Source organism: Electrophorus electricus, chromosome 26 (genome assembly GCF_013358815.1).
Source record: "Electrophorus electricus isolate fEleEle1 chromosome 26, fEleEle1.pri, whole genome shotgun sequence".
Taxonomy (NCBI): domain Eukaryota; kingdom Metazoa; phylum Chordata; class Actinopteri; order Gymnotiformes; family Gymnotidae; genus Electrophorus; species Electrophorus electricus.
The window spans coordinates 1,067,291-1,094,855 of record NC_049560.1 but is presented as its reverse complement, the minus strand read 5'-3'; the positions used below and the strand labels follow the sequence as shown (position 1 = coordinate 1,094,855).

Here is a 27,565-nt window from a genome sequence, read left to right as displayed (position 1 = left end):
TGTTACAAAGAAGGAATCTGCAAGACCAGGTTCTATTAGAAACATGAGTTGAGAACGACAACTGGTTGTCCAAAGTTACGCCCAGGGTATGGGCAGCTTCAGATGGTGATACCAAGGAGTTCTCAAAGGAAACAGTGAGGTCATGGTAAGGATTGAGAGTACCTGGGATGAACAGAAGCTCGGTTTTACTGGGGTTGAGCTTCAAGTGGTGGGCTGTCATCCATGACACGATGTCAGTCAAGCATGCCAAGATATGTCTGGACACCTGCGTGTCAGAGGGTGGAAAAGAAAAATAATTGAGTGTCATCGGCATAGCAGTGGTAGGAGAAACCATTAGAAGATATTACATCATCAAGAGAATGAGTATACAAAGAGAAGAGAAGGGGGCCCAATATTGAGCCTTATGAAACACCAGTGGAGAGTCTACATGGTTTGGATGTGGATCCTCTCCGTCACCTGATAGGACTGTCCATCCAGATAGGACTGAAACCATCTATAAGCAGAGCCAGTCACACCAAGCATGGAAAGAACAGAGAGAAGAATGTTGTGGTTCACTGTGTCAAAGGCTGCTGAAGAGTCTAGAAGAATCAAAACAGATGACTGCTTGGCAGCTTTAGTGGCATGAAGTTTCTCAGTCACTGCTATGAGGGCCATTTCTGTAGAATGTGCCGGTTTTAGCCAGACTGATTGGGATCAGCTGGTTCTGGGTGAGAAAAAGGGACAATTGATTATAAACTGCTCGTTCAAGGGCTTTTGAGAAGAAAAAGAGATGTAATACCAGTCTGTAATTGATAACGCTGGAGCTGTCAAATGTGGCCTTCTTGAGGATTGGTACCACCCTGGTGGTTTTGAATACAGTAGGCACATATCCAGAAGATAAGGAGTTGTAGATGACGACAGAGATGAAATGAAGCAGATCTCTTGTTATTGTCTGGAACAGAGCAGAAGCAATTGGATCCAGTGAACATGTAATCAGATTGCTGGAAGTCAGGAGTTGAAGAATTTCATCTGTGGAGAGAGGAGAAAAAGAAGTCAGACAGTTGGATGTTGGGGAATGCACGTTGGTTGGAGGGGTGGGAACAGAGGAAAAGGACTGGTGGATTGCTGCAACCTTCTCCTCAAAGAAGGTGATAAAATCCTCCGGAGTAAGAGATGAGGAAGGAAGGGGGTGGAGGATTAAGGAGAGAAGAAAAAATAGTGAAGAGTTTGCGTGGATCAGATGATGATGATTCGAATTTCTTTCTGTAGTAGGATGACTTTGCAGGTGTTACTTCCAGTGAGAACTTGGAAAGGAGAGACTTGTATAAGCTAAGCTAAGGTCTGAATCTATGTGAGATTTCCTCCACCACCTCTCTGCATTCCTTAGTTCTCTCCTGTGGCAGCGAAGTGTTTCTGGTAGCCAAGGGGCAGGTGGAGAGGACTTAGCAGGTCTAGAGGAGAGAGGGCACAGAAGATTCATTGATGAGGAGAGTGTAGAAATGAAAGTATTTGTAACTGTATCCAAAGAGAGAGAGGATAGAGAGTCAAGGTGAGGAAGGGTGGACAAAATAGTAGAAGTAAGGGAAGAGGGAGCTATGGAGTGCAGATTGTGATGGAGGGAGGAGGAACATGTTGGAGAGGACTGGATGGAAAGAGAAGGAAGCTAGAGAGAGAAGGATAGAAAGTGATGGTTCGAGAGGTGGAGGGGGGTGACTATGATGTCCGATGTTGTGGTGGTATGGGGGAAGATCAGGTCCAGAACATTGCCCGATTTGTGAGTTGGAGGAGAGTGGTTGAGGGTGAGGTCGAATGCTGTCAACAGCAGAAGGATGCAGAAGGAATGCAGTTTGTCTGATGGAAGGTTGAAATCACCAAGGAGTATGAGTGGATTTCCTTTAATGGGGAATTGACTCAAGAGGATGTCGAGCTCATCAATGAAGTGATCTAGGAAACCTGGATGGAGGTAGATGACAATGATAAGAAGTTTGGTGGGGAAAGACACTGTAATGGCATGAAATTCAAAAGAGGAGATGCAAAGAGTAGAGAAGGAAAGTGGAGTGAAACGCCACTCTCGAGACATTAGTAAACCTGTGCCACCACCCCTGCCGAGACGCCTCGGAGAATGAGTGGATGAAAAGGCAGAGGACAGGGCAGCCGGAATCACAGAGATCTCAGGGGTGATCCATGTTTCTGTCAGAGCCAGGAAGTGTAGGAAGTGGAGGGATGCTAATGCTGAGATGAAGTCAGCCTTCTGGACAGCAGATTGGCAGTTCCAGAGCCCTCCTGCCACCACTATATGTGATGGAGTGAAGCGTTGTGAGTCATTGAGGTTGCAGAGATTGTGACGTCTATGAAGCTGTAGGTAGGAGGTCTGATTAATCCCTGAGCCAACACTTCCGTAAAATGGGCACCCATGGCCTGCTGTTCAACTTGTGTCAGGGGGTAGACTGTAGACCAACTAGATCAATAGCACAGTTATAAGGACAATGGAGAGGAAGGTGAGTGGCATTGGTTTTATTTAACACTTCCCTTAGATCAGTATATTCAACAGGTATGGTCACTTGGTTGGACTGAGGGCTTTCAATAGTAGTGGAATGCATGGCTATAGGAGAACAAAGTAAACAGTTCTGAAAGTTGACCTCTGCTCCAGTCAATGAGGGAATGGACACTGGTAATGGACACTAGATTAGTGCAGTATAATGATACAAAAATAACCAACGATTTAGGTACCAGTTCACTCGTTAAGGGACTCACCATGTTGGTGCAGGGAGTTCTTTCCACATGCTGCCAGACACTGGTCTGATGAGGTCTTGGTCTGATTATGCAGTCGCATAGGATATGACTAGGCTCCCTATAGTAGAGACATAGACCATTGTGTAGATTATGCAATCTCTCATCTTTAGACAGAATGGAAGAGTCACACACTGTGGCCTCAGGTAGGTTTTCTGGCACTGATAATCAATGGGATTGATTCAGTCCTGTATTGACCATTTGTTGCATGCTTCCTTTTATGCATGATCTCTGAGTAACAGAGGCTGGGTCCTGGGAGGCATGGTCTAGGTCAGGGGACATGACAATAGCATCCTTATTTTCTCAGGTGGATGTCATGCACCTTTCCCTATCTCTCTTTTCTATGCTCTTCTATCCCTCTATCTAAGTCACTCCTTCTGTCTCTATGTAGTGTGTTTCTTGATGAAAATGTAACTGCATTCTTGTATATAATTGTATGCTTTATATTGCTTGTAAGAACATCTACACTCCGTGTAGAAATACTCAGACCAAAGGGCTCAAGTGAACTACGATAACTGATCCCGCATGTTATAGTTTAAAAGACATATATCTCATAACTAAATATTCCCCTTATTATTTTTTTTAATTACACCACCAAAGCCAGAGACAAGACAAAGAAAGCATGTATATGCATGAGCGAACCTAGGGATAATGTTTCTCGGGCCCCTTCCCAGGAGTCTGGATTATAAAAATCGATGCTCTGGAACGAAGGCTCAGTAAAAGGTTTAAGTTGGATCCAGAAAAGGGGGGTTGGAACCTCTCGTGAGAAGAATTAAGTACTTAGAATAGTGTCTTGTTTTATGTCTGTCTTGTATCTGGTATGTTTGTCTTAACTAATTTAATTTGCTTTCTACTACCCCGTCAGCATGGTTAAATTTGTCTTTTGTGATTGGAAGAATTAGAATGAATCCTATTTGGCCAACTGTAATTAATACTAGTTTTAGTTTTATGACAGTATTACGTGTAGCTTCGCAGTGGTCAAGGCGAAAGCATATTTATAGCTACATATACAATATGCTTTCGCCTTGACCACTGCGAAGCTACATGTAATACTGTCATAACAGCTCAAAACCCTCGGTGAAGCTCAAGGCTCAAGAGTTCAGAACAACTTGGACGTTGGATTAGGATCACTGGCAATGCAGAGGTTTGGAATCTAGTGGCACACGCTTGCCCAGATATGGTTCCACAGAATACTTACCGACCCTCTTTGTGAGCGGACTGACCAGTGAAGTACCCTGAACCTAGAAATAAGAGCTGTCTTTTCCATTCATGTGCTATCTCGGGGTGTCTTTAGCGAGCAGCCATACTACAAATAATTCAGTTCAGATTAATATCTCCTACCTTTGTTAGTCTAGATAGTAATAGGAATAGGAATCTCTCGCTGCGACAATTCTATTAGCTAGCCCCTGTAGCTAAGCTAACACCATAGCTAAATAGTTCTCTGACTCATGCAAAAGTTCTATCCCTCTTATTTCACTTCTTTTGTTGTTTTTGTTTTTAATTATTATTATTTGATTTAATTTCCTTTGTTTTCTCATTCCCCCTTTCTTTTCTCCCTTTATTGTCATTTGTTAGGGATTCTGTAAACCTGAGCCAAGTCTGCAATAGTAGCTTATAAAACCTGTCTTACGATTTCAATAAACTTCACATTATTCATCAAGTTGGTCATTGTGGCAAATATATTTGAAGCAATGGTATTCAGTCACTGCACAAAATATGAGCTAATTTAGAAATGGGACTGAGATAACGTTAATAAACCTTTGGTAACTCACATGTAATAGTGATAGTTTTTCCCTATATTTAGGTTGGTGCCTCCTTCCAATAATTCATAAAATGTAATATTTTTGCTACACTATGATTTGTGATCCTCAATTTTTCTTTTTATGATCATTTTAAAATCAACTGAAGATCTAAGACATACAATAGTATACTTACATTGTTTCATGTAGTTTGGTTAGTCAGCCTTGCTTACTAAAAGGACTGCCCAGATGTATTCATGAATTGCCCAGATGTTTCTACAGCATCCTTAGGACATCTCATGGATTACATTATGAACCGGATAGACAAGTTGACTCCATGTGGAATTGATCACCTTCCAATGGACATTACAGTAAACATAGATTGCATACACTGTCCTCAGGTCCTCCTCACTGTCTTGTAATTCCTTTGTGTTCGATGTAAATTCTTATTTTCCTGTTCATGTAATAGGGTCCAGTTTCACCAATGGAAGAGCTGAGGCAAGCCCTTTTGCTTCAATGGAGTCCTCCAAATCAACATGCTAAGATAGCATGGAAGCAGTGCTCCGTTGCTTTGATGGGACCTCTCCTGGATACCTCTTCAATCAAGTGCAGGACAGCACCCCCTCTGGAAGACTGGGCCCCTCTTGTCAATCAGGTGGTAACAGTACTAGCATCGGGGAATCGTCCATACTTCCCGGGAGAATTTTGGGACATTTCCAGCTACACGGAGATCTCCAGGGCAGAGCATGCTCCCAACAAGCTTGTCAAACCTGTTTAGGTTCCTGATCTGTTTTCTTCATGTTTAGTTGTCATTTTGTAATGGATTTTCCCTTAATGAATAGCACTCTACTCAGCTTTTGCATCCTGCCTCTGTCCGTTTAGAATTGCAAGGAGTTTTTATAGATTTTTAAAAATCATTGATACTTTTGATCATGATTTAGTAATGAAGAAACTGGAAAGAAATGGTATTGGATGGATAGCATACTCATGGCTAAGAAGTTACCTTGATGTACATAAATAATGTTAAAACCTATTTGTTGGTTACTTGTAGAGTTCCACAATGTTCATTGTTAGGCCCTAAAATATAAGTTATTTTTGTAAACTGTATAAATTTGTAAAATGTGTGTTATTTGCAGAGGATACTTTTTATTGCTCCGGGAAAGTTTAGAATGGCTTCTGAATATAGTGTTATAAAAACTGAAATTGACTTTACAAAGTTTAGAATATTACAAGTTGTTTAATAATGCATACCCTGCCCAGTTTGTTGGGATCCTTAGCAGGGGTAGGGAATGTATGAGAGCTTGACATGCACAATGGTTCATTACTGGATCTCAAAACCCCACATCTTACCCTAAATTTGTTAAACCACCATTAGGTAACATTACTGGAAGTGTTCTTATCAACCTACATTTATGTTTACATTAAAGGTATTCTACCCCATTTAGATATTAAACATACAGGATATTAATAGTTAGTACATGTGGAAACAACAACTACAATTCAGTTTAAAGTAAGAATTCACCTGTACAAGTTGTCACAAAATATTGTCAATTTGTAATAGTAATCAGTTAAATATATTTGGGTAACACCCATGTCATAAATACAATTAGGTCAAATTGTATCAAATTCAAGCAAATATATTCATTATGTTGATTATGTTTTCAAAATAAAAAAATCAGGCAACCATGTGGCAAGCCTTACATTTTTTAGAGCTGTGAACTTAAATCACACAAATCTTGATGTTTCTGTTAAGGGTTTTATTTAGCAGTGATGTAAATGTAGATATGCATTCTGCTATATATACACAAGTAATTCCAATGAATAATTTACATATTTAAGTAATACTATAAAACAGACATGCACTAACTCAAATCCAAATGAACATGGAATAAAACAGGTTGTATTAAGCACTTATGAAGGAACATGCCAAACTTTACACCTGCTTTAACTGCCAGAGGCAGTTGGTGCTAAACAAATATAGATTGTAGATTGTAAATATCTTTAAATCATACACTCACACAAACAACATATGTTACTACTTGTGAAAACATATGACTAGCACGAGTCCCTATTTAGTCCACATCAATCTAAAATGATTTTTTTTTTTAAAAAGGAATTTGCAAATCAACACTTCTACAGTAAGGATATCTTTAAAACACAGTATAAGACTTCTTAAACTATTAGGGCCTTTCAGAAAAAATTAAAAGACTCTGAAATAAACAGCAGCATCAAGAACTGATATCCTCTATTACCAGGCTTGGTACATAGTACATCGTACATGGTTCAGAACGAATAGTGTTTCTCTGAAACTTTCTGATTCAACATTATGAATCAGTTTCCCAAATTTCAGATTAAACCGAAGACTAGGCTAAAAAGAATTTCCAGTGGTGATTTACTACTGGCACTGAAATTTAATTTGAGACTAGGCCAAGTTTCCGTGTCTGGAAAACCTGCCCTGTATGTTTAGAAAAGAATGATCTTGTTATATATTTTAAAGTAGAGAAAGTCTTTTCTCATCAGAATCCTGCTTGTTGTAAATTGCCATCACAAACAACAAAATAATTTAATATTGATGTTAGTATATACAAAGTGGTAACCATCTCTCCTCATCTACATACATTGCTGCCATATATACTACACATGATGAAACTGAATGAAAAAATAACAAATCATTAAATAAGGAATCATTAAATAAGGAATTCAAGGCTGCACCTCTCCCAGAGACAGCTTCCAAGAGAACGGATCAAGTCCACCATAGACATTGCCCATGGATCCCAAATCTTAGTCCGAAGTTAATAGAATGTGATCAGTAAATATCGGGCACTTGGGAATAATCCCGATTCCAGTATGCAGTGGAGAACAGCCAGTCTGGACCGTCAGTATATGGGTTTGAGCCCTGTTGAAACCACCTGATCAAAAGGACAATAAAAGACAGCGTTATTATCCAGAAAGGCGGTGCATGAATAACTTACACTGCTGGTAGGAAGTAAGCATGGAAGTTAGACTCAGATTTCTGTAAATCTGCTTTGAGACAATACGAGTAAAAAGCACTAGAAATAAGCTTCAAACATGCAATTCAAATGCACAAAACTAAATATAAAACAACTTGCTGCTCAAACCTGGGGCTGAAGTTTCTGATGCCCACCATAGCAAAGACACATGAGAGTTTTTAAGAGTGAGAGAGAGAGAGAGAGAGAGAGAGAGAGAGAGAGAGAGAGAGAGAAACAGAGAGGGAAAGACAAAATGAGAGAAATGTGTTTTAAATGTTAGCCAAAACAGTATTAGTAGTACAGTATTAAGACAGTATTAGGAAGCAGTAAATATAGAAATTAAGAAGGATATAGTTAAAACACATTCTGTGACCCCTGAGGTATTTACATATTGTCCTTCCACATCAATAGACCAAACTGAACAAATTAATAAACTTTTAAGTAAACTGCGTGTTTGGTTTTTGGTTGAAGGTCCTTTTAGATCATGCTTGTGTATTTTTGTTGTTACACTTTATTTTTATGTTAAGTACAATTTGATAGAAATTGTGCTACTTCCACTAAGCTATTTTCCCTCAACATAAATAACCAACATTTTCCCACAAGTTTTATTAAGCTGCACAGTTTGCACTCAAATATCCAGCAATAAGTCATTCAAAATCATGTCAGAAATGGGTGCTACAATGATTCCTTTCTTGTTCTTTTTCCATTCTGACAAAACAGCCATAAAAGGTAACATTCAGTTTCATATAAAAAGGGGAAGTGAATGGTGCTCTGCAGCACCGTAGCGCACATGTGCGTGTTATGTTTATCATGTTAAAATCTGACCACAATCAGCCATAACATTAAAACCACTGACAGATGAACTGAATAGCATTGATTATCAAAGGCATCTGTCAAGGGATGCAATATATAAGGCAGCAAGTGAAAAGTGAGTTCATGAAGTTCATGTAAAGCAATTTGTTAGGCTATTTTTATGATTATCCCTGGAATACTAAGTAGTTTCACCTGTTCTTAAGAAGACTCTGTGTTTCTTTATGACTTTGTGACATATTGCCTTGTGTACACCAAGCGTTTCCATTGTGTATTTAGCATTCCTGTGCATTGATTGCGTTTTTCTATGCCTGGACTCAGCTCTAACATTTTTTATTGTCCCATTTTGGATTTGTTATCTTGGTTTATTGCGTTTCTGGCTTTTATTCAGCTTGTTTTTGACCCCTAACTGATGTTCCTTCGCACTGGTAATCCCATTTTTTCAGTTTTGATCTTGGCATGTTATTTGACTTCATTTTTTGATGATCCATCTGCCAGTAAAAATGCTATCTATATTATCCGCAAGAATCTGATCCTTCCGCATGACACACACACTTGAACTCAAGCAGGGTAACGTATAGCCAGTCACTAAAGAGAGCAAGTAGAGGAAAAACAAACACACCTTGTTTTACACTCCTCTTCTGGCTTGGAGCGGCCCTTCCGTGCTGCTCTTTGCTTCTCCTCTAGACGCTTCTTCTCCTCACTTGCCATGTCTGATGGCACAGGGCAGAGGTTAAAATTAAGGTCACTACTAATTTATAGGATATTATCATCATCATCATCATCATCATCATCATGGTAGTTCCAAGTCACACAAAATCCACATTATGAGCAATAAACGTGACTGGCATGAATTAATTACTCTTTGTTAAGTAAATACTGTCGACCAGATTTATAAAACTTGATGAGAACTGTGCTATGCCATGCAAAATATGTGACAAGGTATTTAATTTCTATTCATAACATCACCAAGGTGGGGTAAATGTACCACTGTGGTAAATTCAGCTGTGCCCAAGGTGAAAATTAATCAAAAATCAATATATAACTGTGTATATACTTAATAATGACCAGTGCCAAGTAACTAACCTGTCATTAGACAAGTTGTATAAAAATACAAAGGTTTGTAACTTTTACCAAGAAGGGAACGGCATGGTTGAGTCAATGACTTCAGTTTTTTTCTAAATTATGGTAGAGCAGAAAAGGTGTATCTCTGCTCAGGCTATATCTGTTTATAGTTTCTTCCTCGGTACAAACTAAATATTAATATATGTCAAATCTATGTCATTTATGTAATTCTGTCATTTGTCAATTAACTAAATTGGTGTATGTGCAGTATTTTGTTGTTGTTTGCATGTGTGACCAAACATTGATAGAGAAAAAGATCTTTCAACCTACATCGGCTTCTTACAGGGAAATTTACCATCAGAAAGTTTCAGATGGAATTGTTTATGAAGCGTTGTAGCTGTGAATTTCTAATATCATATGCAAATAAAAACAAAACTAAATCACGTTTGCATATATCACACAAATGGTAAAATACCATAGCAATTCACATTTATGAATGAGGTGCAACAACCCTGGTGACTCAAGTACATTTTGTGTTGTGGTGAAGGAGGCAGGGTTGGACTGAATGGGACATAATGGCAAACAGGTGTTTGGGTCTCTATAAATAGCTCCTTGATGTTGTTGGTAGGTGGCGTTACCCTCTTTTAATTTTTGTAATTACAGGTGTATTTATACAGACCTTTCAGGAACTAATGCTGACAGGGTTTTTGATGAGGACTGCTAAGCCCATTACATGACATTTACATTTATGGCATTTAGCTGACACTTTTATCCAAAGCAATTTACAGCTATGACTGAATACAACTTGAGCAATTGCAGATTAAGGGTCTTGCTCAGGGGCCCAACTGTGGCAACTTGGCAGTGGTGGGGCTTGAAATAGCAACCTTCTGATTACTAGTTGAGTACCTTAACCACTGAGCTACCACGGTCCACATAAGCACTTTTTGTGACAAAGCTTAATATGAGTTTTGACTAAAAGCACTACTCATCGCTTCCCACATTTGTTTTTGTGAACCAGCTGGAGATCGGTTTGTAACAGAGGAAACATGTTTCCGCGCTGCCATTTTCTGTTAACATCATGGCAACAAATTTGGCAATACGTTTTATGAATTTGGCTCAATATTGTTAGTGCTCCCAATAGCCTCTGCCATGTTATTGCCTCTAGAAGTACTGTACTTACACATTTTACTGACCCATTATTATATACATGCCAAAGACACATTTTGAGTTTTAGTGAAACAGCCAATAATGTTGAACTGGAATGCAGAATTTGGGTACCAGCACACTGGCCTTCTCAATGCCAGCTTGTAGATTACCAATGTCTCCGTTCTCCATTGCGCGGATGTCTGGTCTCAGTCTACAGTCGGTTTTGGGGATCACAGCCTCTGTCTCTTCATCCAGCTCATTCAGCTGCATCGCAAACGAAGTGAAACTGTACATCTGTGATAGACACAAGGCACCCAAGCCAGAGGAAACTCAGCATTAATGTGTAAGAGTTAGCGTTTGTGGATTTTCCAAGAGTTACAAAAGTATGTGAGCCTGCATTATAGAGTACCCTCCAAAGTTCTCCTTGAGAAGAAGAAAGAGTGAGGGAGTGAGTGTGTTTGGGTTGGCGAGATACCTGAGCAGAGTTGGCAGGTCTTGGGGAGATCCTCCACAGCAACTGGCTTCCAGGAATCACATCCAGAGAGTCACTTCCTGGCTGTGGGCTCTCCTCAGCATCCACACTGGTCCCCTGAGAAGCATGGAGAAGCATTTGAGCCTGCTTTGTAGGCATTTATAACAGCAATATGAATAGTACCTAAGTGCTAAAAGTATATACAGCAGCCCTGTTCTTGGAAACATACAGAGTTCAGTTTCGATCCAAATTTAACCACATGACCTGCTAAAAAATGCATTTGAGCCAAGTCCATTGGATTTCGGTTAAAACAATTCCATTTTCTATTTTAGAAAAGAAAAAAAAACAGCCTTGCTGTGTACCATCATGCAAAGGTGTAAAAGTTCAAAAAGTAAAAGTGCTAATTCCAATTCATTCATAAATTCTCATATTTATAATTTAATTTCTAATTCATAATTCTTCTCCATTTGCAGACCTGAGTCAATTAACAAAGCCAGGGTAATGTAACAAAACCCTGGGGAAGACCAACTTTCTGAAACTTACCTGTCCCTGTGTGCTAATAATTACAGGAAGGCCTTTGAATCCATAGATTTTAGAACATCAGATCATTACTGGAAGAGCTTATGATGGTGTTTGTTATACATGGGGTTTGCTCTCACTCATTTGGTATCTTAAAGGAGGCTACACCTGTTTGCTGCTTTTCTTCTCCTCTGCTACCTTCTTCTCGTTCTTCTTGTGCACCTCAAATGTCGCCGGATCCACCGCATACATGCACTCCGTCCACTTGCCATACAGCATGCACACTTTCTTTTTGCTGCACAAATGGATGATATATGATATATGATATGAAGTTACATTTACATAGTGACTTTCTCAGTACCCAGGGACACATTCACAATCAACACACAACACAATGCTTTTACATCATTAACACAACGGTCAGAAGCGGCAGCCAATTGCACATTGCATACTCTCAACCAGATATCACACACCCCAGCGGGACTGCATTGGGCTTAGAAAAGGGGAGAGAAGATAACACCCAGGACAGAGAGCCATGCATCACTTGACATGCAAGCATGTAGTCATTCACCACACCAGGACAATTTTTAGGGTAGTCACTTCACCTAGCCTCCATGTAGATGAGCACAAATATGGCCATGGCAATAGGTAGGTCAAGAAGATGGCAAACTGTTATTTCAACTAAAGTGATACCTACCTTTTGTCTGTGATGTAGCCTTCCACCTTGTGCAGTTCCTTTCCAAAAAGCCCACAGGGCTTGAAGGTGAGGAAGCACTTCTCACCAGTCCTGTTGGAAATGGGAAGCATTAGAAAACAGCTTTCAATTTACCCAACAATGACATAACATAAAATAAATAAGGTGCATTGTATACAATGTATATAAATTACAGCCTTTATTTCATTCTTGTACTTACAATAATTAATATATACTTCCATACATCCCATCCTGCTTATTTCAATAGCACAGATTAATGTAAGTGATCAATGACAATCAATGATTAACCAGAATAAGTAGTGTGTATAGATGACTGGATGTGAAGGAGTAGCAATGATTCCATATCCCCCTACCTGTGGTTAATCACCTCCACATTGCCATACTGCTCGATCCACAGCTGCCCCACAATAATGTTGTGAACGCAACACGTTGGGTTTGTCCAGGTGTAGGCCTCATTATACCTGGTAGATGATATGTAATGGACAGCAAAATCACCAGTGCTGAATAAAACCTATGGCTCAAGATATGACTAAATTATATTAAGTGGTAGTGAGTTAATTCATAGTGTTTACGGTATTAATTGACTGAAAATAAGTCATATAAAAAAGATCCATGACCTAAAGAGAATAAATTCTTGACAGTATGCAGGTCTCTTAAGCAGTAGTTGGGTAGACAGCAATTCTTAAAACCATAAAGCATCCAACCTGCTTCACTGCAGGGCTGTGCACACTTACTTGGGCAGCTCCAGGGTCATAATGCCCTTTGGCTCGGCCTCCACACTTTTGCCCCAGAACTTCAGCTTTGGGTAGATGGAACCATGGAAAACAAAGTCCTTCTGCAGGCCCTCAGCATGGAAAGCACTAACAGGAGGATGGTGGCTCACCTGCTCTGATGCCAAACGGAATCCCAGATCCTCTCTATATAAACAGACATTTACGTATAAAATGGTACATGGAAAGAGCAGATAGGACAAGTTCAAAGTTCTACAAAAATCACTTACTTATTAGAGGTACAAAATGACATTCATATTGAGTGCATGGGCACATTTGGTGCTTACCTGACCAGTTCATAGGTCTCTCCCAGCAATGGGTTAAAAGGTTTACCAGTCCTCTCCCACTGAGATGCTACTGCGGACACTGTGAATGCTGCCACGCACTAAACACACACACACACACACACACACACACACACACACACACACACACACACACACACACACACACACACACACACACACACACACACACACACACACACACACACACACACACACACACACACATTTCCTAAGATCATTTTACCACTCTGACCAATGGTCAAAAGTACTATTTTGAGAACGCCCTGTGACTGAAAATTGTAATAGCACAATTACGTTCAAATGACCAAAAAAACCCATGACTTTAAAAGTGATTAGTATTGCTAGTGTTACTTCAAATTAGAATTTTATAATAAAGGGACTGAACAATATGAGAACAATAACACCCACTGACAACAACAGTATTTCTTCCCATTTCCTTTTGATCTTGTCATGGTGCCAGTTCTGAAGGCAACCGACTGTGTTACCTTCATTCTTTCTGTGGAGTCTGTGGAGACATTAGCTTGGTGAATGAGATGGGTATGTTCCATGTATTCTGTGAGTCTCTGTAAGAAACTCAGTGGCTCATTGAAGATAACTGGCATGGTGATCTTAGACAGCTCCTAAGAGGTAGGGAGAAAAACTAGTCAGTGTAGGTGTAGGGTAGCGCTGTCATGCTGTGCAGAGACATGACAAGTTACTGCATCAGTGGCCTTTTAGCTCCCAAGGAACAGAGCCGCCCATGTGGCTCCAAAGCCACATGGAACCACATGTGGCAATATCTGGTTCAGAAACTGAAACTGAGATTACTGCATATGCCTAAACACATGACTGAAGATTCAGAAGCATAGAATTTCACACAATAAAAGCAAAAGTGAATAAAAGATGCACTTTTATAGCAGTTATTTTGGCACCAACAAAAAAAAACAAAAAAAAACACCTTCATAAGGAACTGTTACTAATGAAAAGTTACTAATGAATGAATAAATTACCTAATTGTCTAGTACTCAAATATTCAATTGCATCAGCTAACACTGTAATTTAGAACTAAAGACAATGGTTAATGATATTTACCATTCCGATGCATTTCCTTAGTATACTCCAGATGCTGAAGTCATTTCTGGAAAACATTTGGGCTGGTAAACTTGTTCTTGGGAAGGACCAAAAACAAAACACAGAAGGATGAGTGCATTGGACTAACAACTGGATGAATATTCTTCACTCAAAGCTTGCAGTAGACCAGGTTTGGAACTAACAGGTACCAGAGAAACATGAACAAGATTTTAACAAAGTATCTGTCAGTCAAAGGCAGTACTCAAGATAACTCAATAGGGCCAGGGAGGCCAACCCTTCACCATAATCACCAAACTAGACCATAATCTTCTTAACAAACCTAATGATGTTTAAAAAGGCTTTTAGGGGCATCTAAACATTACACCCAGGCATTAAACATATAAAAACTGGTTTGGACAGTGCTGGTATAGACATGAAGTAATCTTTTACTATTTTAGAAAACCAAAAAAAGGAACCAGTATAGTTATTGGGTCGATTAATTCATGCACAGAGATGAAGCTTGTCTAAACTGGAACTCCCACACTGGTAATAGATGCTTTATATCTTATTACAGGTCTCAAGCACTATCGGTATCAGGTACATGTCTTAGAAAGAAGGTTTAGCTTCATTAGATTGCTATAATACAACATTCCAAGTGAAACAACTATGACAAAATAAATGTATAAATGCAATATTAAATACATGTTTGGCTTGGTCAATTTTAAATAATACATATTTTTTATTTCACAGTTAAACATTTTACAGTCCGCATACAGTCATATGATCCAGAGAGACTCCAAAGACGTTGGAGATGTTTATCTTTGTGCGATGAGGGTCCTGTTATAACGTATGTACTCAGCTCTTGAAACTGGCTTTAACAGTTATTTATTGAGTTGATTTAGCTGTGTTAACGTAAAGAAAACACTAAAATATCCAGCGCTTAGGGTCGTGCAGGTTGGGATTGAAATCCACTGTAATCTACCTAGCTTCATTTCTCATATATGACAGTGTAAGCATGAAAGAGTAGAACACCAGCAGGAAGGAGAAGGTGAATATAGTGAAGTCCACCACACCAAAATCTCCCAGACAATACAAGACCAGGTAAAACCCATGCCGAAGAATCATGTTTCATGTATATCCACAGTTTCCTGAATGTGAGGAATGTTACTAACTGTCAGAAAAACAGTCCTCTAAGTAACAAACCCATTTGGGAAAAATCACAAATAGATAAAAGCAAGTTTTATTAGGCTTTATTAGGTTTGAAAATGATTTAATTAGATTTTCATTAGCGTACGGTCTGTCTGTTGACATACAGTATCAGTATAAGATCAGATTACTGGCTATTACATTCGACTATCTCATCAATCTTTAAATCCTTCACTGTGAGCTTCTGCTCTGCCTACTGCCCCTAAATTATTCATCGTAAGATACGACCAAAACAAAACAGGGGAAGGGGATGGGAAACAATTAAAGATGTCCCAAAGAAGTACTTAAGATAGCAGACAAACCCGGAAAATTTAACAGTAATAACTACAGGGCATATGCTCTAGCAGCATTAACTTTTACTTTGAGACAAAGCTTTGTTGAGGGGGATTTCTCGGTGATCGTAATCGAAACATGCACCAAAATATACTGTACTTTAGTAAAATGAGAAAATGACAGATTTCATTTGTTTGAACATTTTACAAAGTGTGTGTGCGCGTGTGTTCATCACTCACCTGTGCTTCTTGACTCCATTGACTCTGGACTCCTCCTTCTCCTCCTCCTCCTCTTCATCCCCTCGGCGGTCCTCCTGGGACATCCTCCCTGCAAGGCAACTGCGCGCACTGCAGTACAGGCCGTCACTGCCCTTGCGCCCGTCCGGCAACGAGCAGCTGAACTCCAGGCCGCTCAGGGAACACTCTGTGTCTGAATCTGCAGCACACGCACGGTCACAGAAGAGGCAGAAGATAAACAGAGCAACCTGCCACAGGCAAGAGTCGTGTCTACCTGATGAAACCAGATCAGAGTATCAGATGGTCTTTAAAGGAGCCTGGCATGACAGAGTAATGAGAGTGCAAACGTCACACAGGATAATTTACTTAGCACTTTGGTTTTACCAAAGTAATAGAGGTACTGATTGGTGGAAACCTGTTTAGCTCCACTCACCAAAAACATTACAGTGGTGCTTGAAAGTTTGTGAAGCCTTTGAAAGTTTATATATTTCTGCATAAATCTGACCTAAAATGTCATTAGACTTTCACACAAGTCCTAAAAGCAGATAACGAGAACCGAATCAAACAAAAGAGACAAAGAGATTAGACTCTTTATTTATTTATTTATTTAATGATCCAATATTACATATCTGTTGCAAAGGTATGTAAAGTATGTGAATGGCAAATGTATGTGAACCTTGGCTTTCAGTATCTAGTGTGACCCCTTTGTGCAGCAATAACTACGACTAAACATTTCCAGTAATTGTGGATTAATCCTACCCATCGGCTTGGAGGAATTTTAGCCCATTCTTCCATTACAAAACAGCTTCAACTCAGTTATGTTGGTAGGTTTCCCCCCCATGAACTGCTTGCTTCAGGTCCTTCCACAACATTTTTATTGGATTAAGGTTAGAACTTTCCCTTGGCAATACCAAAACCTTAACTTTATTCTTAACCACTCTTTGGTAGAATGACTTCTGTGCTTAGCTCACAGACAGATGGCCTGACATTTTCCTTTAGAATTTGACAGCATGACTCGAATTCAATGTTCATTCATTGTTCCATCAATGATAGCAAGCTATCCTGGCCCAGATGCGGCAAAACAAGCCCAAACCATGAGACTTCCACCATCATGTTTCACAGAAGGGATGAGGATTTAATGCTGTAATGCAGCGTTTTCCTTTCTCCAAACATAACGATTCTCATTTAAACCAAAACAGGTCTATCTTGGTTTCATCTGTCTGCAAAACATTGTTCCAATGGCCTTCTGGCTTGCCCATGTGATCTTTAACAAACAGCAGACATTCAGCAATGTTCTTTTTGGAGAGCAGCAGCTTTCTCTTCGCCACCCTACCATACTCACCATTGCTGTTAAGTGTTCGCCTGATGGTGGACACATGGACATTAACCTTAGCCAACGTGAGAAAAGCCTTTAGTTGCTTAGAAGTTACCTTGGGTTCCTTTGTGACCTCATGGACTATTACATGCCTTGTTCTTGCTGTGATCTGTGCTGGTCGACCACTCCTCGGGGAGGTAACAATGGTCTTTAATTTCCTCCATTTGTACACAATCTGACTGTGGATTGGTGGAATCCAAACTCTTTAGTGATGGTTTTGTAACCTTTTCCAGCCTGATGAGCATAAACATCTCTTCTGAGAAGGTCCTCAGAAATCTCCTTTGTTCGTGCCATGATACAATTCTATGAACATGTTCCACAAACAAGGTATCCACTCACACCTGATTGTCATCCCACTGATCTGCTAATCCATAAGGCCTGCATACTTTTGCCACTCACTTCTAAAGGGTTATAGAATCTTCTAAAGGGTTCACAAACTTTCAAGCACCACAGTACATATGTAGACATTTCTGACAAGCTGTGTTTTTATCATTGTATTAAACATCAATAAAATCAACAAATCGACATGCATCATGGTAACTGTTATTAATATTACAATAGTTCAGATATATCCTAATTCTGGGTAAACAGCTTAAATAAAGAAATACTACGAATCAGCTGAAAGTGTGAGCTGGTGGGGGCACTAACCAGACAGTGCGTCGTAGAAGTCATCTTCGCTCACCACAGCACTGCGCGGGGAGGAACCTCGCACCACAGACTGTTCCAGATCATGGTGCTCCGTGGCCAGAGCCTGGAGAGCCTCTGCCAGAATCTTGTTCTTCTCCACTTCCTGCTCCAGTTTCAGATTGTGCACCTTTATAAGTAAAACACAGTAACACACACACACACACACACACGTAAACCAAATAATGTGGAATTAACATTAATGCTATGGATACATTAAATGTTGACCTTTGAATTCATTAGAAAAGTGTGGGTATCATGCATACAGCACAGTGCTTCTACAATCCGATATAGTCCTAAATGATTATATATAAGTTATAATGGAAGTTTTCTCCATCATTATGTCTGTTAGTACAATGCCCCCAAACATCATGTAATCACCTTGAGGGAACGCCATCATGTCTTATACACAGAGCAACACTATCACAAGGCCTTTTCTACAGATGCTGTTTACTGCACAGATTTTGTTTACAGCACAGTGAAGCATCACAGTGGGTCATCAGTCACCTTCCCCCACAGCCTTCAACCTTTCCAACTATAAGATGCTGGTTTAAATGCCAGTTTAAGAGGTCTACAGCACATGAGCTGTTTGAGTTTGACAAGATGACAGAGCTTTACCACAAATAACACATACAGTCCTGTTCACACTGGAGCCCATTTTGTCTACACTTGAGATCACTTAAACTCATTTATATCCTTGTGCCCTCTTATAACAAAAAACCTCAAGGGATAGTTGAATGCTAAGGAAGCTAACATGCAACATTAGCAATATTAGCACTGCTTGGCTATCCCTTCAGTCTCAGGTGAGGTGAGGTGTGTCCCATACCCCCTCCTGTTTGGAGAAGAGGTCCAGACAGTGGCGGAAAGCTGAGCAGGTCTCGCTGGAAGCTTCACACATTTCTCGCAGTTTCTGTACAAAAGGAGCAGGGAGGCCTGCACACACGCACGCACACACACACATATGTTTGGTTTTAAACCTTGTCATTGTGTATTTTTAGAGGAAAAGCACCCAATAGACCTGGCTTGCAACTGACACATTCATGTTTAACATAATTCACCACAAGGGGGAGCTGTTGGCACTGAAATTTGTTTGGTGATTCGCATGACACTGCATCCTGTTTCTGTGTGTGTGTGTGTGTGTGTGTGTGTGTGTGTGTGTATATTATATATATATATATATATATATATATATATATATATATATATATATATATATATATATATATATATATATATATATATATATATTCCAGAGAGTAACTACAGTGTACAGTAGTTCAAAGATGTAGAGGTCACAATGTAGTACAATCAATTCTCTGTATATCATGTGCATTATACCTTCATTTCTTCAGCCTATGCATTACTACTTGTAAGTAATATGAATTTTATAAACAAACACTATTTCTGGATTAGGGTTACATTTTTAAAAATGTGTGTCATCTGTATTCTTTTTTGAAATTCTTTTTTTTTTTTAACAGCAATTTTAATGAGCCCCGACCCCATACATGAACACACAGTAATGCACACATACACAGGCTCCCAGAACAGAAGTTCATTTATGGGTTAGAATTCAGCCGAAAGTTTCTGTTCCGTGACCCTGACTGAGGCCCTCGGCCCCAAGCTTCTCTAGACGCACTCTCTGAGCTTAGCCAGCTAACTCTATGAAATGAAACCATTTACTTCCCAAATCCTTAACATTCCCCACTGTGGGAAAGCTACCTTTGCTATACAAGTTTGGCTCAGACTTAGAAAAAAAAAAGTAATTAAATTTTCAAAAGTTAAAAACAAAAGTGCAACTTCTCTAACGTTCAGTGAGTCCATCGTCTTTCACCATTGCAAGGAGGGCCAACACCTCTGTCTCCAGCTTCCTGTGACACGTCTCAGCTCGCTGGCAATGGCAGAACAACAGAGGTGGAAGTGATGACAAACAGAGGAGTGGGGTAAGACAAAGAAAGAGAAATGGGGATCAGTTACACAGCTGTCCAAATCCCACAGCTGTTGACTAGCAGTTTGGATTTGCAATAGTACAATGTCCCAAGCAGGTTAAAATAGGTCTGGATTTGAACTATATTATATACATTTATCAGAAAGAGACTTGCATATATTTTTGCATCCATTTATCCCTGGGAACATGATCTTGGTGTTACTAGTACTACCAGGCAAACAGAGCAGTAACTGGGCATTAGACAAATGTGGTAGGTTTGGGGTGTTAAACTATAGTTCTGGAGAGGCAGAGCCCAGCACAGTTTGGTGATTCCCTGCTCAAACATGCCTGACTCAATAGATCTAGGGGAGCAATCTCAACAAACTGAGCTGAATTCAGGCCTTCCATGACAGGAGTTTAATGTGCTAGGTCAGTGCAAAAATTCATGATTTTACAGAAGTCACATTAATATTAAGTGAATATTAAGTATTAAATTGATCTTTAAAGGTAAGAGAAAGACAACATTAAAATATTAAATAAAATAGTGACATTAACACCTCTAAGCAATGTTGCATTTAGACAGAGAAAGAGAGGAAAAAGAAGAATCAAATTTAAACTGCTCCTTCCTCACCTGCAATGAGTCAGTTAGTTCGCACAAAGACATCCGCTCATCCTCATCTTCCTCACTGATCTGCTCCTGTGAGCAGTAGTGAGTGCTGAACGCCGAGTGCTCCTCTATAGCCTCCAGCCATTTCTGCAAAGACCCACACATACACACAACAACATCTGATAATCAAGAAACATGCACAGAGTACAATACAGCTTCCTTTTTTAAGACCACAAAGTGTGTGAGTGTTCCTTCAGTCTTGATTGTGAGGAAACGTCTGGCAATAACTAAAGTGCACTCACTTTTCTGGCGGCTTCTGGGTCATCCTTTGGTGAGACTTTAAAATGATGGATGCTATCATCAAAGCATTTGAGTGTAAAATAGCAGCTTTCTTTAATCTGCAGGGGCAAAACTACATGTTAACATTCAAAATAAAAGAATATGGATATTATTCATTTTGTAATTATTCACATTTATTCTGTATTTTGTGGTTATTGATGGTTTGGTCTTACACTACACTGGGCTCGAGTTAGGGGTTTGCATCCTTGCCTCTGACCGTTGGAAGCCGCATCTGGCCTAAATTGAGAATGGAGGGAGGCATTAATGATCAATTAAAAACAACAAAATGTATCAATCTCTGAACATCATTATGACTGTCAGTATAACTGTTACTGTTTCATAAGTATTTAAAATGACAATTCTAACTAAAGCATATTACAATTGGTATCAAACAGTTCTTCTACAATACTCACTGCTTTGAGTACCATGACAAGACGCCATCTTGAAGAACTACCCAGTAAGACCGCCATCGAAAGAATCGTGTGCTCTGAAACAGATACAGTAATAAGATGTTCAAAAAGATTTAGTAATAAAATTATTTATTTGGACCGTCAATAACTCTCATCACTACCATAAGTGTCACTGAAGGCCACAAAGACCTGTACTCTACCACTGACCAGCGGTGTTTACTAGTTTACCATCATACCTTCCAAAGAGGTCCTTCAAACATCTGAACATAGCGTCTAGTACCCTACATTAAAAAAAAAATAATAATACATTTGGGATTATTTTGATAGCATACATATATTAAGATAAATATAGGTAAATATCTGGATCTAGGGCCTTTGTAATGCAATACATATTGTAATGTATATAAAATGCACAATAGGCATCACAAACTTAAATTCACACTATGTATCACTTTTTTATAATTTTTATAATTGCTATAAATGTTAGCAGCAACTAATGACATAATAGTACATTATGTGGTCCCTTCATAGCATAACCTTTTTACATCTTAGACTTCCTTAACACTTCTGTGCATTAAAATGTCAACTGTTATGTAACGGTATAATGTATATGTGTAATGTAGACAGGCAGGCACGCAATCTTCGTTGGGGTGAAGCTGCACTGCTGAGCTTACTTTCATCACGTTACCCTCTAGGATCTGCTTCATTTCTGTGTCCTTCACCAGATCAAACGCAGTCTGACCTGAAAGGAAGCCGTTGATTAAAAATAAAGCAGGAGACTGAAGCATTCTCATTTCTAATTACACACTTACTGTACACCTCACTACATCCAACTGGAAGTGCAAGCAAATTAAATGATGCTGCAGTATGATATGTCTATTTTTTTTTTACTTTTAAATATTTTAGTTTAAACTGTAGTACCCAGATTTGTAGCCTGTAATATGCAGCATATACCATCTATATTAGCATTTTTACTAGCTTTTTATCTTTACAAGCTGAAAATGCCAGTTTTTCACTTCGTAACACTTAATGAATTAAAAAATAAAATAGCATTCCAGACAGATCAATGCTTTTATTATTATTATTATTATTGTTGTTGTTAGCTTTGTTAATTTTTTTATCAAAGTTATATTTTTATTATTTATTTAGTCTAACAAAAGTATTTTTGTTGTTTTAGTTTTTGTGTTTGTTCTAGAGTACTGTAATAACTCGATCTGTGGATGATGGTGTTTTGTTACCATTCTTGTTCCTGATATTGGGGTTGGCCCCATTATGGAGGAGTTTAACTGCGCACTGTTTCTGGCCCCTGTAAGCAGCACAGTGCAGAGGTGTGTTGCCGAGAAGGTCCGTACAGTTGATGTTGGGAGGTTTTTCCCCATTTAGCTACAAAAACCCAATAAAACAAGTTAAGATTCAAAGATCAGGCATGTTCAGTTGTCAGTAGCCATTAACAGCAACTTCTAAACAACACATCAGACTGCAATCAGGAATCAGACTTCGTGTACGCCTGACAGATACTTTGAACTTTATGAATTAGTCTTTAGTACTGAAGATAATGAGGGAAAAAAAATCTTTCAGCTCCAAGTTAACCACAGAGCAAATATTCCAGCATCACAGAGTAAATGTTGTTCATTCAAGTTGCAGGACTTCACTGTCAATGTTCATTTCAGTATTTTGAAGAATTTTTCAAAAATGAACAAAAGATAAAAGATAAATAACAGACCTGGGGCACATTTGTAAGTGTTTGAACTGATCAGTTTCTTGGCTGCTTTCTAAAGTTTATAAAGAAGGTTTTATAAATACCAACGTAACTCACACAAAGTGCACGGAAACAGCACAATTACTGCATAACAGTCAGAACTACAGGGATTGGGCAAGTAGATTATCAGCTTGTTTTAAGAAAGAATTTGGCATAACAGGATCAATATTGGAGGGAAAAATAATAAAGCAGCCTTTTTAAAAAGAGGAACTAAAACCTGCCACAGCAAATGTTATACATTGATTTAGGACATCAACATGTCAGTAAGACTGGTACCAGTTTTAAGAGGGTGGTTGTGGCCCCTTCTCGCGCCGATTCCAACAGCTGCTCCGCCAGTTTTCTCTCCTCGGTCCGCTCGGCAGCTGGCATAGCAAAAACAAACAAACGAACATACATGTCACTGAGAAAGCCGATCGAGACGCAAAGTCACGGAGCTTTAAGAAAATGAAAAAGATAAAGAAATTCACTATTCTTCACTCTGGTACACACCTTTCATGTTCATTTCATTGGAGTTACTGAACAATACAAATTACTTACTCAAATGAATAATTCAAACGACATGCTTTAAGCTTAATAACTAAATAATAAACCAAGAGTTAAGGGTTTCATGTGCACTAAAATTGAGAAGGCTGCCTGCTTACCCTCCAACATGCTTCTGATCTCCTCGTTATGGGTAATATCTTTAGGAATCTGTGCTGTTCCATTTATGACTGAAGCACAAGCATCATACTGAAGAAGCAACATGACTACTTCCTAGACAGAGTGGTAGAAATGGACAAATATTCCATTATCATCATAACATCATAATGCATATTTGCATAGAATAGTGTGTGTTGAGGATAGCTTTGATTTCCAGCATTTTTCATAAACCTGCCAGACATTTTCACAAAGCTATTATAATAACCACAAGGACACAGTAATATGAAATTAACATGTTCCAGCTGCGTCTACCTCTGTTTATGGTAATTTACTGCTTAGTCAATTCAACTTCTGAGTTCATGCAACCAAGCAAAACTGCTATTAAGATATGTTAATGGGTACCTTTCTCCCTGTGAAGGCTGCTTTATGGAGCGGTGTGTCTCCAACATTGTTTGTCAAATTTGCATCTGCTCCAGCCTAAAAAGCGATTCAGTGAAACCTTTACCACTTAGTTACACGTTTATGTATTTTCCCCATTTAGTTAAAAAAAATTAAGCTGATTCTGATGCACTCCCTAAGATTTTTCAAGCTGTAAAGCCAAATGGCATTTACCTTCAGCAATTCTTCTACAACATCTTTGTGCCCAAAATAACAGGCTAGATGAAGAGGAGTCCAGCCAAAATTTGACCTATTCTTGCCTGAAATAAAGATAAACTGTTACGATGAAATTTCTCTATGCAGTATCTTATGAACACTTAATATTCATTTTAGACAGATCCATTTATCTCAGATAAGTATTTGCTAAAATAAGGGGCTTACTCAGAACAACATACACCATACCTTTACAATTGATGTCAATTTTTGTTTCGTCCTTTATTTTGGACATCAAAAGCTTCTGAATCCCTTCCAGGTTTCCATTTCTGGCATCCTGGAGGAACTGTTCCTCTGGATCTAGCTCCTCCATTACTATTAAGGTCAAAAAGAGAAACATTAGTGCACAGTTACACAGTATGCTTATATATATATATATATATATATATATATATATATATATATATATATATATATATATATATATATATATATATATATATATATACACATACACATATATACATACATACACACACACACACACACACACACACACACACACACAAGATTCCAGGGAGTAACTGCATGCACTGTACTGTAGAAATAATAGATTTATAGAGGTAGCAATCAGATTTAAAATAGATTAAGGCAGTAAGTAGTCTGACACAGCTATCAGACCAGTCAAACAGGTTAAACTTTTCAACTCATTCCACATATGACAGATATGACTGAAAATACGCTAACCGTATTAGAAGCACATTTATCTCATACAGTTCTCTTTGAATGAGAAAGAGGAATGTTTGTGGGCTGCCTTTTAAGTGACATAATGGGTCCATAAAATGCATAGGCCTATTATGAACAAATCTGGGTCTACTCCAGAGCTGGAATTGGAGAGGTTTAAATGGCATCCTGTAAGAATACAATACTGAAACGCCAAAGGTCAACACTATGACAAAAAAAAAAAAACCATAATAAATAAAATTTAAAAAAAGAATCAGACTAGACATTTGGTCAGAGTGGAAATATGCTTGTATTACCCTCTAGTGTCAATCATGCTTCACTACATATCTCATACAACTTATTCTGACGAGCCATGACTGGTGGTGCAACTGAAAAACAGAACTCTTAAGGCCAGGTTGTTGAAACCCTGTAGCACAGTTAAATTAATCTGATACACAAATGATCAAGTTTATGATCAAACTGGAAACACATTAATCACTGCCTGACTGAACAGTGAAATAAATGTTGGTAAATCAGGAACTTGATTTGCAATATGCTACATGAAATGAATCTCTCAAAGGGTCAGCATAGCCTACTTTAAATAACAGGCATATTTTACACACATGAGCTGATGTGTTTTTTATCGTCTCATTTACTGAGGTTTAAATACTAAACCTCACAGTGGCATTCTTTCTCATCCAGCTCTACACAAAAGCTCTTGGCAATCCTACGAATGGCAGCTTTGGTTACAAAGACCTCAAGCAACATGAGAAGATCCATGAAATCAGAAAACTCAAGGTTTCAAAAACACAGATATGAGCATAATGTTTCGTGTTTTGAACCATTTTCTTGGTTAAACTGTTATGCTTATTAGTTCATTCATATCAGAGATGTTCAAAAAATATGATTGATTTTCTATTACAGTTAACAACTGACAGAGCTTCTCTGTGTAGCTATATAGGCCTGTTTAGTCATCCATAAAACTGACAATTTGTATGTTTAGTCTTCCCCAAAATTACCGTCAAGAATCTTCACTTTCTCAAGGCTATTTTGTTAATAACATGGTTAAGTAATTTCTTATTACTTTGACAGTTTACTTTTGTAACAATCTGAAAAACAATGACCTTCTTTGATTGCCAAAGATCTGTCCTCATTACTATAGTATCAGTAACATATAGATATTTCATGACAAGCTTGGTTAAAGACTGGGTTATAAACCTGTAGGTTACCTAGGCTTGACCCCTGCAATGATTAAAGCAATTGATCTGTGAAGACATACCAGTATGCTCTCGGAGATAGACGGGGTTAAAAGCTTTATCAATAACCATCAACGTGTAGTGTATGAAAAAAGTCTTTATTTTGAAAAGATTGGTCTATTAATGGTCACTTCGTTGTTACAGACGAATGTTGCTTTAGGCTACAGGCTACGAGTGATACCCAAGTTCACGTGAAGAAAAGCATCACGTGAAAGACATGAACGTTTACCATTTTCATACTTTAAAACAAAGAATAAGACTTTTAAAACTATTCACCAAAACATTTTAGACATGCATTTTTAACTTTGTAGTACCCACCCTTTGGCCAGAGATAAGAAAAACAAGAAAAAAGAAAGCTTGCGACATGTTTACGAATATATTTTTGCTTTTAGTATAATCCTACACTCGGTTGGCGACTTACCGGTATCTGTTGTTTTAACCCGTCTTTTGATTTTGAATGAAACTCTACCATGACTGATAGCGTTGAGACCGAAGGCGGAAAGTGGACATTAGGAAATTTTTTTAAGTTACGAAAAAATAGAAGAAAAGCATGTGATTTTCATGCATAAGACTTGCAGCCTTCCTGTTGGCACATCATAAGCAACACATGCCTGGATTCTTTCCTGGTTGATCTCTCTAATAAATCCTCCTGACATGGTTTTGTTACGTGCGATATTCAGTTTTTTTCCACATTTTTTCACAAGGTGGGTGGGGGTGGGGGCAATGCAATCAAAACAAAATTACAGCCAAACAGCAGATCCAACACCTTCACAGCTGACCAATGTCAACAGAAGTAAAACATACTTCCGGGTTTTGAAAAGCAAGCATAATAAAAGCAGGCGTAAAAACTAACTTGTCAATCATGTTTTGAAAACGTAACCAACTTGGTGCCCCAGGAATATTTCAGAAAACGTGCATAGGTATATATATTTACTGTCGTACTGCACTGTTGGTATTACCAGATCACAGTTTTTATTAATTCATTTATTATTAATCTTAATTCACAATGTCCACATGCCATTAAATGGCAACATTTAAAAGATTTAAACAAGACGAAATTTCGAGGAGCAGAGGGGCGTAAGTGACATTTTGGGTGAAAGGCAGTTAGATATATAAAATTAAAACTCTTGATGAGGTCTATCTAATGGCAAAAAGATCAGATAGAATTTTTTAATAAATTGTAAAAACGC

General features: G+C 38.6%; 1 protein-coding gene across 4 annotated transcripts; it reads right to left on the bottom strand.

The window, feature by feature from the left end:
* Positions 1-6,250: 6,250 nt before the first annotated feature.
* osbpl1a (oxysterol binding protein-like 1A) lies at positions 6,251-27,148 on the bottom strand. Of its 4 annotated transcripts, none has more exons than XM_027005546.2 (29): positions 26,797-27,148; positions 24,646-24,771; positions 24,418-24,503; positions 24,208-24,282; positions 23,808-23,919; positions 23,443-23,528; positions 22,646-22,790; positions 22,082-22,149; positions 21,644-21,688; positions 21,411-21,484; positions 21,171-21,234; positions 20,961-21,056; positions 20,683-20,805; positions 19,934-20,015; positions 18,954-19,060; positions 18,092-18,257; positions 16,072-16,267; positions 14,375-14,450; positions 13,789-13,923; positions 13,283-13,380; positions 12,960-13,142; positions 12,579-12,686; positions 12,208-12,297; positions 11,679-11,805; positions 10,995-11,108; positions 10,690-10,813; positions 8,931-9,021; positions 7,628-7,642; positions 6,251-7,417 (listed from the first exon to the last, which is right to left on the bottom strand). In XM_027005546.2, the coding sequence occupies exons 2-29, from the start codon at positions 24,767-24,769 to the stop codon at positions 7,315-7,317; spliced, it is 2,913 nt and encodes a 970-aa protein (XP_026861347.2). In that variant the 5' UTR covers positions 24,770-24,771; positions 26,797-27,148; the 3' UTR covers positions 6,251-7,314. The 4 variants fall into 4 exon arrangements, 2 of the variants coding, with proteins under 2 accessions (XP_026861347.2, XP_026861349.2); XR_004775682.1 differs by having other exon boundaries at positions 7,344-7,417; positions 10,652-10,813; XM_027005548.2 differs by lacking the exon at positions 7,628-7,642.
* Positions 27,149-27,565: the final 417 nt, after the last annotated feature.